General features: G+C 41.5%; 1 protein-coding gene across 1 annotated transcript; it reads right to left on the minus strand.

Moving 5' to 3' along the window:
* Positions 1-1,711: 1,711 nt before the first annotated feature.
* TCF15 (transcription factor 15) lies at positions 1,712-10,104 on the minus strand. The gene is made up of 2 exons (XM_051979465.1): positions 9,341-10,104; positions 1,712-2,147 (listed from the first exon to the last, which is right to left on the minus strand). The coding sequence occupies exons 1-2, from the start codon at positions 9,899-9,901 to the stop codon at positions 2,073-2,075; spliced, it is 636 nt and encodes a 211-aa protein (XP_051835425.1). The 5' UTR covers positions 9,902-10,104; the 3' UTR covers positions 1,712-2,072.
* Between the last annotated feature and the right edge of the window lie 4,289 nt (positions 10,105-14,393).

A 14,393-nucleotide genomic window follows, 5' to 3' on the forward strand; every position in this document is an offset into this window, starting at 1 on the left:
CTTTTTCTCACCTGGGTCCCCCACCCTCCTAATTCCTGTTTCACTTCCTGCTTAGGCAGGAAATCTTAATTTGGGCTTCTGACCCAAGCAGGACAATGCTGGCCACTCCTAGAGGCTGGAGAGGGGGCCCCTGCTGTACAAGGAAGAACAGTGGGGTTGGGAAAGGAGCTCCCAGAGGTGCCTGGTCCACAGCTGTGCCTGTTCCAGTCATGTGAACTGGGGCCTGACCCCGCTAATTCCCAGCCGCAGGCAAAGCCTCTTCCAATGTTTAGGGGAGTGGAGGTGGGAGTAGGGGTGATTATGGGTTTTTAAAGAAACTCTTAACACTTTGAAAATTGGAAGGACTTGTTTAAATTAACCCAAACACCCCACTTTCACTTTAGATATGGGAAATAAAGGCCCAGAGAAGACATGCAATTTTCTTAGGGTCACACAGCATACTAATTCATAACTCTAGACCCCGAAAGTTTTCTCTTCATCATTGAATCAATTCAGGGAACAAGAATCAGCTGATAGATCCCATTCCTCCATAGTTTCTGCGATTAAGTTGCATATTTTTTTCTTTTAATCTGCTAATTAGAGAGGGAAATAAAGAAGTTAGAAGACATCACACTTTCTTAATTAGCTACAAGCTGAGGACCTGGCCAGAGGCTGGGACACATGACAGGCAGTTTCCCCTAGAATAAGTGGGAAATGAGGCCTACAGACTTTGCATAATAGCTTCCAAATTTCAGAGCAAATCTGAGCCAAAGTATTAGAACACATTAGCCCCACTCTGAAAGGGTTTAATGCTCCTCAGTTTAACTTCTCCCATGCTAGGATATCAGGGGTCTCCGCCAGTGTGGCAAATGCTTGATATGAAGAGAACCATGAGGTTGACTCAGGATGGCTTTTCTGTAGCATAAAGGGATTAGACTTAGATGGTCTCTCTAGTTTTGACAGTCTCTACTTCTATAATTTTTCCCTTCTCGGGTTTGTGTTCTTTACTGATTTATATTTTAGGTGCCAGAGAATAAGGCTAAGGAATCTCAATTTGGAGAGCATCTTTCATCTAGTTCATTAGATCCCAGGGGTCTGGGATGGAGTCGGAGAAAAAGCCAGTATGTACTTCACTAGAGGGTAGCTCTTACTCCCTTCTTACAGGATGACCCCTAGCCCCAAGGACAACCTAGAGGAAAGGACTTTTTTTTCAGGCAGAAACAGGACAAGTTCATCGAGGTCCTTTTCCATCAGTATCAATGGTCAAAGCTACCCCCTAATTCTAGGCAGGAATAATGGTGTGCATGGAAAAGAGCAGAGCAATGCGGATCAGCAGACTTGGTTTCTAGTCTGGGCTCTGTCATTTACTTGCTGTGTAACTGTGAGCAAGTTTCATTTGCCATCTGAACCTTAGTTTCTTTCTTTCTTTTTTTCTTTCTTTTTTTTTTTTTTGGTTAAATGATTCTAGGTTTTCTCTAGTTTGTTAATTCTAGTTGGTTCTCGTTTAATCAGTTTATATTAGAGGCATAAAATATAACCCTCTTAGAGACTCTCTGTATCCTTAGCCAGCAGGTGGTGAGTCTGTAAAAACCTCCTCTTCTGACCTGGGAACAGGACACAGGCCAGCAGATCAAAAATAACTTTTATTTCAAACCTGGACACACATGCCTAGATATTCCATAAACATTTCCCAGCACGTGCGCTTGCACACACACACACACACACACACACACACACACACACATATACACACTGACGCACACATGCACACACACCAATAGACTTAATTCTTTGAATTCTGCAATGTCTCTGACCAGTGAGGACTGGTGGAGTCAGGACTCTCTCAGAGTTGGACCACAGCCTTGAGACCCTAGGAGGAGGAGATCCAGCCTTTCCCCCAGCCCAAGCACTAACATCCCCAGCCAGTCTCTTAGCTTACACAGGTGGGGTAGCTCTGGGACCCTTAGTCTCCTCCTGGTCTGCCCAGCACAGGCCAGCTAGGCCCCTTTCCTCCCCTGCCCTGTCCTTCGACCCTCTCTCCAGGATTCTGGGACCACCATGTGGAATGAACACATCAGGGAGGGACTCCAGGATCATCTCCTTGGCACCCGAAGTGGGGCTGCCCCTCTCGCCTTCAGACAGCTGCCGCCAAGGTCCCGTCGACTGCCCTGTGATAGAACAACATGGGTAAGAGGAGAGGAAGCAGAAAGAAAACGAGTTTATAAATCAGCTTGAAACTACCTCAGGGGCATGAGGGGCCATAGGTCTCTTTGTTCCAAGGTTCCCAGTGAATTTGACCCAAATAAAATCATCTTCTTAACTTACTATGTAACATTGGAGAAGTCATTTCTTATTTCTCTCTGGACCTTAGTTTTATCATATGTGAAATGAAGGAGGCTAGACTAGGGATCCAGAGCTGTATAATGGAAAGAACACCCAATAGGGAGTTAGAGGAATTGGCTGAATCTTGACTCTGAAGCTTTCCACCCAGGAGACATTGGATTGTCACTGAAGTTCTTTCAGCTTTATTTTTCTATGATCCCTTTACATTTTTGATCACAAGTAGTCAGAGTGCAGAGGTCTGGTCTCACCAGAGCCAAAATGCCCTGGACAGATCTCTGCACTCTTGATCTTAGACTAACCATTTAAGCATCAGAATCAGAAAACCTGTGTTTGAATCTTACCTTTGCTTTTCAGCACTTGAACAAAGTGCTAGCTTTGGACAAAGCCCTAGGTATTTTTCTTCTCTGTAAAATTCTATTCTTTTGAGTTTTTTTTAACCAAAGCTTAAATTTTCAATGGATCTAGATGCTGTTGTATTAGCCTCCCCTTAACAATAGTGACATCAGTAGAGGGAATGCAAGACTGGCTTTATTTTCATTTCACAGATGAGGAGATTGAGATCTGGATAAATTACATGATTTGTCCAAGGACATATACCACAATGCCATTTGCTAGCCCATTCTCCTTATTAGTGTTTCATGCATAAAATATCAGAGCTAAAAACAACTTAAGAGATCATTGAGGGTAGGAATTCTTAAACTTGGGTTCATAAACGTGTTTAAAATTTTTTTGATAGTTGTATTTCACTGTAATTATAAATACATAATATATGTTAATATGTAGTTATAAATTCACTACAAATTTATTTTATATATTTAAATTTTTTGAGAGTTTATAGATCCCACCAGATTGTTCAAGGGGTCTATGATACAAAAAAAGTTAATAACTCTTATCTAGGATAATGGCTTTGTTTTTCAGATAAAAGAACAGACCCAGAGAGGGGAATAAAGTGATTTGCCCAAGGATAGCCAGTGGCTGATGGCAAGTTCTAGAGTCCCAGGCCTTGCAGGGCCTTGAGCTAGCTTGATAGGAAGGTTTGATAGGGAATCTGGAAATGATCCTCATTTTACTGAAGGAACTGGGTCCGAGAAGAGAGAAATCACTGGAGGTGGATTTGGAACGTTACAGAAAGTGGTCCCACTTGAATATGGATCACAACATAGTATTTTAACTTTTTTTGTTGTTTGATTGCTTTTTTTTTTCTTTCTCATTTTTCCCCCTTCTGATCTGACTTTTCTTGAGCAGCATGATAAATGTGGAAATATATATAGAAGAATTGCATACATTTAACATATATTGGATTACTTGCTCTGTAGGAGAGGGAATGGGGAGAAAGGAAAGAGAAATATTTGGAACACAAGGTTTTGCAAAGGTGAATGTTGAAAACTATCTTTGTATGCATTTTGAAAATAAAAAAGCTGTTATTTAAAAAAGAGAGAGAGCGCATAGCCCCACTGTACCACACTGCCTCTTCTCCTCCATCCCAGGGCAAGGCAAAGACACTGAGAGTAGCCTGGGATTTTTTGGTGCCTCCTCATAGCCTTGGAACAAAGTGTCTCTTCACAGGCAAGTCTATTTTGGAGGCAGAGACAGCAGTCAGTCCCAGATGTGAGCTCTAGAGCTTCCCAGGCAGACTCTGTAGAGGGAGGGGGATGTGAGACAGAAGAAGGACAAGACAGAGGGCCTCACAGGTGGGCAGTGAACTATCAGGGGCAAGACTTCAGAGGTGACCCAAAAGAGGGCAGCTTGGACAATTTCACTTTCCTCCCTTCCTTTGAGGCCTTTTCTCTCATCCCAGATGGGCAGATCTGGGTTGGCACTTTGTAGTTAGGTTCTGAGATGTCTAGAGAGAGCAGAGGTAGTATGGAATTATTTAAAAGGATACACACTTAGAAATGAATGGTCAAGACAATGGCCTGCATGCTCTCTTTTCTTCAAAGCCTAGTTCAAAATTTACCACTTTCAGGAAATCTTCCTAGATTCCAAATAATGAATCTATTCTCTTCTCTCCTCTTATTAGCTCTGGACTTTGAGATTTTGATGACACTACAGGGAGTGTGGTCTCTATGTGCATTGGAATCAAAGGCTTGAATTCTCTGTCATTTTCTAGCTGTGTGAAATGAGGATGCCTCTTGAGTGTCTCTAAAGGATTAGAGATACAATGTAGATAAAGAGAAACTTTATAAACTATAAAGTGCTACATAAATGCCATTTGTATATACATAAATATATATATCCACACATATTCTTTGTCTTTAGTTGTGTGTGCAGTGTATTCCTAGCTAGGGATTTACTGGGAGAAAATGGACTCCAAGTCAGAAAACTTGGGGTCTAGTCCTAGCTTTGATATTTATTACCTGTGAGGTTTATTCAAGTAATTTTCTTTTTTAGGGCCTCAGTTTCCTGCCACTTGAAAAGAGGTTAATTCTATAGTGCCATAGAAATGAAAACAGGCTGTTTGATATCTTTCTGGCAGCACTTGGGTTTAAACACTCAGCAGGTTCTCAGTCAGTACTGCTCCTTCATTCCCCATTATAATCTCTGGGTGAAATTCTGTTCAGACTCCCTCCAATCCTTTCTCCAACAGGCATCCATCTGGTAGCTTAGTAGAGGGGCTTGAGGAAAGGGCTGCTGTACCCTTCTGCTCCCAGATCCCCTCGATCCCTCTGTTTCTTCCCATCTGAGTCCTGGAGTCACCACACAGCCGAATCCCTCCACCCCCTTTCCCAGCTACTCCCGGGAGGAATCAGCAGGGATGGGAAAGTGGCTTCTAAAGCCAAATTTGGATGGGCTTCTGCCCTTAAGATGCTCTGGTCTTTTAGACAAATCCCAAGGAATAAAAGGGAGGGGAAGTTTCTGCAGCTGAGGGTTTGAGTCAAAGGCTCATCCTGGCTCCATGTATGCTTGTAGGGCTAACTCCTCCTGGTATCTGACCCTTAAATTAATCTTGGCACTGATGATCTGCAACAGAAGTATAAGTTCTATGAGGACAGGGACTGTGGCTTAGTTTAAGCTTGCATCTCCTTTCTCATTGACTAACAGAGTACCCAGCTTGTTGAATAGATAAACAATGCCTTAATTTACCTATTAGACTGAGTGTTATAAGAGCTGGGATTATGTCTTTCCAAATCTATCTCCTTGGTGCAAGGCACAGGTTTCTGTTGAATAGTATTTGTTACATGTTAGGACTGGCAGCAGATGTTAACTGAAATTCAGCCACAGACCAGGAAAGTTGTTGAGTTAGATAGATGGTACATGCCTCCCACCCCAAGATTCCACACTCAGCAGGAATTTCCTCTGGGCTTCTTCCAGGTTCTAGACTCATTGGCAGCCATGGCAGGGTTAGGACTAGGAGGGAACACCATCCAGGGAGTATCATCCAGACTACACAGAACCCTGAAGACATGAGTTCTGATTCTGGCTTGATGCATACTGTGTGATCATGGGAAACTCATTTAAGTTCTCTGAGCTTTGATTTCTTCATCTGTAAACTGACTAAATGGCTTGTGAGGTCCCTTCCAGCTTTTGATCCTAAAATTGTAATGATGAACTTGGAGTCAGAAGAAAGATGGGTTTGAATCCTGGCTCTGAAATACAATGATTGAATATTCATTCAGACATTTTTCAGTTGTCTAACTCTATATACCCAGGATCATGTAAAAAATTTTCAGCCAGAAAGGGGTCATGAGTGGAAAAAATTTAAGAAGTCCTGATCTAGAGAAGACCCCATTTGGGGTTTTGTTGGCAATGATATTGGAGTAGTTTGCCATTTCCTTCTCCAACTCATTTGACAAATGAAGAAGCTGAGTTAAACAGGGTGAAGTGACTTGACCAGGATCACACAGCTAGGAAATATCGGCGGCCAGATTTGAGGCTTGGCTCTCTGTACACTGTGATGCCTCCTAGCTGCCAAATATTTGTATGACCTTGAACAAATCTCTTCATTTCTGGGCCTCAGTTTCTTCATATGCAAAATGTAAATAACTCCCAAACAGGATTATTGTGAGGAAAGCATTTTTAAAATATTAATAGCTTATTAGCATATATTGCTTTGAGCAAGTCACTCTCCCCCTACTCTCTTCTTTGTTAAGTTACAACAGGTTGAAGGAGCTGATATTTCATATCTCTTTCAGATCTCAGTCAAATTATTACAATTATCCAACTACATTCCATGGCTTTGTAAAAGAAAGGAACATTATATTGCTGAGTGAAACAGGGCTACTACTGGAAAGAAGTAAATAAAGTGGATCTAGAAAGAAGCTGTTTATTTAAGTGAAATTTCCCTTCCTTCTCTTCCAAGAAAAGGAATGAATTACCCAAACATGAGCAGTGCCACTTCATGGAGAAAGTATAGGGTGGCTGTAAAAATCACTGCGCAACCAGCTAGTGGCTCAGAAGACTGGGGGCTAAAGGTACCATTGACCTGGGTTTTCTCTTTCTTACTTTCGACTTCAGATGGCCACTCTTAAAGAATAGCTTAACAGGGTTCAAAGGGAATGTAGAACACCAAGCAGAAGAATTGAAATAAAACAAAACAAAACTCAGTGTCCTCAAACACGCTTATGGGACTTTAGAATTAGAAGGAAGTTAGAATTTAATCACATGCCCCAACTTGCTACATTTTATAGATGAAGAAGCTAAAAACTCAGACTTCAGCAAAGTCAACTCAGAAAAAGAGCAGAGCCAAGATTTGAATCCAAGTTCTCTGACTTCATATCTTTTCCATGACATCAAATTACTTCCTATTAGAATGCTTTTCAGGGATAAACCTCACCTTGACAAGTCAGAGTAGGGTAGTAGAACCATTGCCTAGAGCTTAGCTTTTTAAACTGTGGTTTGTGACCCCAGCTGGGGTCTCATAACTGAATTTGGAGGCCACAAAATTATGATTTTTTATTAGTAAATATTTGATTTGTATATGTATTTTAAATACCTATATACCTAGGGTCACATAAAATTTTCTCAGACAAAAAAGGATTAGGAATGGAATAAGTTTAAGAAGCCCTGGCCTAGAAAAACAGCCATACTGACAAAGTCAAGGGTCCTCTTGAGGGTTCTACCTCCTTCCTTCCCTGGAAAAAATATCCCAGACACTAGAACCTTACTGAGTCTGTGAATGTATGTGGGGAAAGTTTGGGGAGGGGAGAGGAGGCAAAGAACATATCTGGGGGAGGGAAAAGCAAGAGGACACTAGAGAGTCCCTGCCCTCTCTCTTTACTGTAGTAAATGAGAGAAGACAGGAATTAGGTGAAGGAAGTAGAAAGCCTAACAGATATTAGTAGAGGAGTTCACAGATGAAAGAGCTGGAAAAGTTTAACTCTTACTGCAGAGCAGATAGACCGCTCAATTTGCGCTGGGTTCAAATACAAGCTCTATCATAGATTTGTGGCCATGGAAAAGTCACTTTACTTGCCTGTCTGAGCTTTCATTTCTTTTTAAAATAGTATTTTATTTTTCTAAACATATGCAAAGATAGTTTTTGACATTCATTTTTGCAAAACTTTGTGTTCCAAATTTTTCTCTCTCTCCTCTTCATTCTCTCCTCAAGATATAGGTTAAACATGTGCAATTCTTCTAAACACATTTCCATATTCATCATTGAGCTTCTGTTTCTTGTATAAAACAGGAATAAAAGCCACAAATTGAACTTTTGTAAGGAAAGTGATTTGGAAAATTTTAAGTGCCATTGAAACAGGAATTATAGTTGTTTTTATCCTTAAAGTAAAAGGGAGAGGAATTTCTGAGTCTAGGCTCCTGCACACATACATACCACAAGCATCAAATTCTAACTTCCCAGCACTTCCATTTTACCTAGAGGAGAAGTACATGCCTTCTTCAGGTACTAAGTAGCTATTTGATAGAGAAATCACTTTCCTTTTCCTGGGCTAGGGGTCTTTCTTATATTTCAATAGAAGTTATTCCACAGAGATGACAAGTTTTCTGCACTTTTTTTTTAATGCCAGGAATTGGAGGTGGATTTTGTAGGTTGATCTTTTTACACATTCTATATCCTCATACAATGAGAACTCACCCAAGCAAGCCCTGTAGGATGAGAAAGAAAGAATCCAGAAAATCAGAAGATGCAACTCTACTCCTCCCTTCCTCTTTTCAGGGTCTCCATATGTAAAATGGGTGATTACATGATATTCAAGAGCTTTCTCAACTTTTGGCAGTTGGATTTCTGTGCTATGTCTCTCTCTTGAGAAACATCCCCCCATACCATTCTGAGATTAGAATAGATGGAGTGAAAGCCTCCTGCCCAGCTAGTATCTTGGCCCATTATGGCCAGACTGTTCTCTGTGTGGGGACTCAAAGCTGGTGAGGTGAAGATATAGAAGGACTTATTGGTCCCTTCTCCCTGCTCTTTTATTGCTCTGCTACTGACTTCATATTATATCTTTGACAAGAGGCAAGGAGTAGTGTGTCGTGGGAGGTCAGGGCTGGATCCAGCTGCCCTTCCGTCAACTTCACATTATAAGGTTAGGATGCAACCTTCTGAAGTTCCCTTTAATAACTCCTTGGAGATATGTCATCCAGGAATTTAGCAAGCCCTTATGGAGGAACCTGTTTGTATTTCCCGCTTATGCCACTTTTCAGGGAACAAATCCTATGTGCTACCAACTCCCTCTCATTAGAAGTGGAAGACAACACGACAGTTAAAAAAAAAAAAAGACAAAAGTAAAAAAGAAATATTGGACTGGGATTTAAGAGACCCACATTCTAATTTCAACTCTTACATTGACTGAGATTTTGGACAAGTCACTTCTCTTAAGAGAAAGACTAAGATTTGGTTAAACTAAATGATCTCTCAGGTCCCTTCCAACTCTGACATCCTATATTTCCAGCCCTTGGCTGCAGATGGAGAGCGGCGGAATTTCTGGCTTTTAGAACCGTTGGGAGGGAGACCTGCCCGCAACATCCGGCAGTGGGTAAAGCTGTGAGCCTGAGAAAATCTCTGAACAAACTCAGTCTGAGCCTCCCCTTCCCAGTCCCCCGCTCACCAGCCTCCAGGACTCACCGCCTTGCGCTGATTACTGAGGCAGAAAGTACAGATAGTTCGGGGCTGCTGTCTAGTATCTCCACCACCGCTCCCAGACGCGCTGCGCTCGCCCTTGGGTCCGCAGACGGCGCGGAAACACGGCTGCCCGTCGTCGCAGCCCTCGCCCAGCAGCAATACGTTGGCCAGGTGGGAGATATAGCTGGAAGCTAATCGCAAGGTCTCGATCTTGGACAGCTTGCGATCCACGGGCTCGGTGGGGATGAGTGTGCGCAGCGCCGTGAAGGCCGTGTTGACACTCTGGGTACGGTCCCTTTCCCGCGCGTTAGCCGCTTGTCTCTGCTTCACTACAACCACTGGTCCCCCGCCACCTCCAACGCCGCCCCCGGCCCCGGCTCGGCGGCCGCCACCGCCCCCGGCCCCACTCCCGGCCCGCCGCCGAGCCGGTTCCAGTCCTTCGTAGCCACCGTATGACTGGTCCGAAGCATCGCTCTCGCTCCTGTTCTCCTCATCCTCACTTAGCAGGCTGAGGTCGGGGTACAGCACGTGGGCAGCCACTGGGCGCAGCATGGCGAATGCCATGGGGACTGGGAAATCTGGTCCCGTTTCGGACCCTACTCAATCTTAATGTCGAGCCGTACCGGCTATCGGGTGCAGGGCCCCGGGAGGGAGGGGCCTCGACGTGGGAGAGTGGAATTCAGCAGTTCGCCACCGAGAGGGACTGCGGCGCGGGGTCGCCAGCTCAAACCCCCAGCTTTGAACTGTGTGTAAGAACTTCGGTACTGCGCAGCGTGCGCTCTGAGGAAAAAAGCAGCCGGCACAACTATTTAAGGTTTGGGAGCTGCCGGGAGTTTGAGGGCGACTCCCCCACTAACCAATGAGGTTGCTAAGAGTTCCGCTGACCGCCCAATCGGAAGGCTCAGGTTTCCTCCACCCCTCCCTCCCCTAACTTGGAAAGCGGTTCTCCAGAGCCCAGGAGATAGCAAGCACACTTCGTGGTGTCCTAAGGCAGGAGACCTAGGGACTGTGGCTCCCGCAGACCGCCCACAAGCTGCCACTGTCTCAGGCTGCACTCCTGACCAGCTTCTATGTCCGTGGGCCGACAGTCTAGGAAGAGAGCTGGTATGCACAGCTTTAGCCTTCTTCCGACAATTACCAGCACACTGATTTACTTTATTTGTCCTTATACCTTGAAGGTGAATCTAGGGCCTACTAAAATTCAATTCTTTTCTTTAAGGAGCTTCGGTGATCCATTAACTTCGTGTTATGTTATGTCTTGTTATGTCAGAGCTGAAAACAACACGAGTCTGTCTTATGCCTTCCCTAGCTTCCTTCCTACAAGATATAACTCAAATTCCTTTTTCTGCAAAAGGTGGACCCCCCCATCGTGAAGCTCTTTTCCTATGAGGTTATGTGCCAGTTACACAATCTATATCTTGTATGGGGATAGTTATTTGCATGCTGTCTCTTCCTGTTAGAATGTGAACTCTTTGAGGTCAGAGGCTGTGTTTTTGCCTTCTTGAGCTTAGCACAGTGCCTGGCACATGGTATGTACTCAATAAATGCTTGTTGGTGATGATGATAGTCCACTCCACCGAGATTTACAGAGGAGGAAACGGAAACTCAAAGAGAAGAAATAAGATGCTTAAATTATTTGGGACTAGAACCTAGGCTTTCTGCCTCCCAATCCGGGGTCCTTTTCATGGTAAAGTATTCTTCACCTTTTGGAGTAATGGGGATTTTCCATACTTAGACCCAGATATGTATTCCCTTCCCCATTGAAGGTAACAGCCCTTCCGTATTTCATTCTTTTCCTTGTCTTTTTGTAACTGATTTACCAATAAGAATCTGCCCAATATGCTGAAGGTTTCCCTCTAGATTTTATTTTTAAATATTTTATGTATATAAAAATAATATGTATGTATATGAAAATAAACTTTGACTGGCTCTCTATTATCTCTCAGAATCCCTGCCTAAGTTCTTTTCTATTACATATGTCATGCATAAAGTCTTTTATTCTATTGGGCAGATCATATTTAGTAACATGCTGCCATCTCTGTGGTTCCTCCTTTGTTTTTTGGTTTACCTGCAACTTTGCTGATTGGAAAACCACAGAATTCCATGAATTGTAGCCATCCAGGGCTAAACAAACAAACAAACATAAAGATTTGGAAATTGCTTGGGGCTGTTGAAGATGCTGGGCAATTTTTAAAATGTGAACCAAACTGTTCTCCTCTTATTCAATTCCAGGACCAGCTAATTTGCCCATCTGCAATGCCTATCATAATATATATATATAACATATATATAACATACATGTATTTACACATATATAATATATCTTGGAACATATGTAGGGATATATGTATGTGTGTAACTATATCTATTTGAGTGGAAACCATTGAATTGCCTGTCATATCTAGGCAAATTTTTTCAGTTCTTTGATTTTTCCTATGTGGAAGACTAGGCTGTGATTTTTTTTTGTTTAGGTTATACATGAACAATGATTTAAAACATTTCCATATAAGCAATTTTGCACAAGAAGATTCAAATTAAAGTAAAAAAATTAAAGTAAAAAAAAGCATTCTTCAGTCTATATTCAAACTATATCAGTTCTTTCTCTAAAGAGAGTGTGCTTCATCATTAATCCTTTGGTATTATCTTTTGATATTGTCTAAAATCATTATATTACTGAAAATAGCTAAGTCATTCACAGTTCTTCCTTGAACAATATTGCTATTACTGTGTACAGTGTTCTTGTTTTGTTCACTTTACTACACATCAGTTCATGTAAGTCTTTCCAGGTTTTTCTGAAATCATCCTGTTTGTCATTTCTTAGAGCACAATATTCCATTATAGCTATTTCCCAATTGATGGCCATCCTTTCAATGTCCAATTCTTAGCTACCACAAAAAAAGCTATTATAAATATTTTTGTATTAATAGGTCCTTCTTCCCTTTATAAATCATTAAAAAAAATTAAATAGTATTTTATTTTTGTTAATACATGCAAAGATAGTTTTCAACATTAACCATTGCAGAACCTTGTATTTCAATTTTTTTTCACTCTCCCCTTCCTGCCTTTCCTCAAGAAAGCAAGCAATCCAATATAGGTTAAACATGTGAAATTATTCTAAACATATTTTCATATTCATTATGCTGTACAAGAAAAATCAGATCAAAAGGGAAAAATACAGGAAAAAAAAAAAACAACAAGCAAACAAATAAACAGCAGTAACAACAAAAGATGAAAATACTACCCTTTGAGCCACATTCAGCTTCCATAGTTCTCTCTCTGGATACAGATGGCACTTTAAATCACAAGTCTATTGGAATTTCCTTGAATCACCTTATTGTTGAAAAAACCAAAGTCCTTCACTGTTTATCATCATATAATATTGTTGTTATTTGTTACAATGTTCTATTGATTCTGCTCATTACGCTCAGCATCAGTTCATGTAAGTCTTTTCAAGCTTTTCTGAAATCAGCCTTTTCATCACTTCTTAAAGAACAATAATATTCCATTACATCCATATACTATAACTTATTCATCCATTCCCTACTGATGGATATCTACTCAGTTTCAGTTCCTTGTCATTACCCTCACCCTTTTTTTGTCTTTGGGATGCAGACCTAGCAGTGATATTGCTGGATCAAAGGGTATGCACAGTTTTATAGCCCTTTGGACATAGAATAAGATCTTTGAAAGAAGAAATTAATTTTTTGCAGAGAAAAAAAACCCATATATAGGAGGCATCCTGGGTAATTGACTAGGACAGCCCTTCATCCTGGAATGAATCATAGCTTTAGATTTGGAAGGGAAAGGCAATCTATTCCAACCCTCTTATTCCTCAGATCAGGAGACCAAAATATAGAGAGATTAAGAAGCTTGTCCAAACTCATAGAGGCAATAAATAGTAGAACTGGAATTGGAGCTTGCTTCCTCTGATTCACAGATGAGTACTCTCTCCTTTGTGCTGTTCTGTCTCAAGAACTTGTGTATCCTGTCTCCTACCTGTTTCCACTAAATTGAACCCAGCAGATTCTTGCTTCAAATTCCTAGCCTACCAAGCTGAGCTGGTGTCAAAATCATAAAGAAGATACCCTTTGAAATCCTCTTGTAGGTTTCCTTCTGTTCTGACTTCTCTCCTTCATACCTTCCTTTCACTAATGGGAATCCATGCCAGACTTCTGGCTGTTCAGAGATTCCAAGTGGACTCCTCCTGCCCTTTCCTTCTTCTCCTCTCCACCCTGACTTATCCCCAAATCAATCCAGCCTGAGAGCTGATAGATTGGGAAGAAGATAGAAAAAGAAGACATTTGCATTTTACTAAAATTTTAAATACAAATATTTATTAAGCTTTTTTTATTTCTTCTTAGTATAATAGGCTGTATTTTTTTAAGTGGAAATGGCCCCCAAAACATAATCTAGGGAAGGCATAATCAGAAAAAAAAAGATGGCTTGATCATGTGAAAGTGATGAATAAGATATGGACAGTCAGAAGGCTTCATTGGTATCCCTTGAATGTAAAAAGGCCAACCCCTTTAGTGTGCAGATGAGGAAACTGAGGTCCAGAGGTCTAAGTGACTTAACCAACTGCAACCCAATCCAAGTGTAGTTACACAACAAGAGGGATGGGGAAGACTTTACATAAGAGTAGGGACTTCAGTCCAAGCAGGGACTACTTTTGGGAATGCAATGGAGAGGGACATGATCTTTCAAATTAAGGGAAGCAAGAGCTAAAAGTCCAATTTGGCCAAAACATGGAATATTTGGAGGAGTGTAATATAAAATATAATTGGGGAGATAGGGATTTGACAGCAATTCCAGACAGAATATATCACAAATATTTAACCTCCATTTCTCTATCTGGGGATAGCAGATCTACACTTTCTTAGCCATTTCTGGATCTCTTAGGATACTAAGCATGAAGGTAGGAGAAGACATTATTAAGCTTTTTGCACTGGATCTTCATTATCCTAGGAATAGGGTGAAATAGATTTGAATGTGGCTCATGATAGATACTTATTGCATTGTCATTTCATAGTTTCTCTTCTTTGAGCCCACTACCACC

Source organism: Antechinus flavipes, chromosome 2, assembly GCF_016432865.1.
Source record: "Antechinus flavipes isolate AdamAnt ecotype Samford, QLD, Australia chromosome 2, AdamAnt_v2, whole genome shotgun sequence".
Classification (NCBI taxonomy): Eukaryota; Metazoa; Chordata; class Mammalia; order Dasyuromorphia; family Dasyuridae; genus Antechinus; species Antechinus flavipes.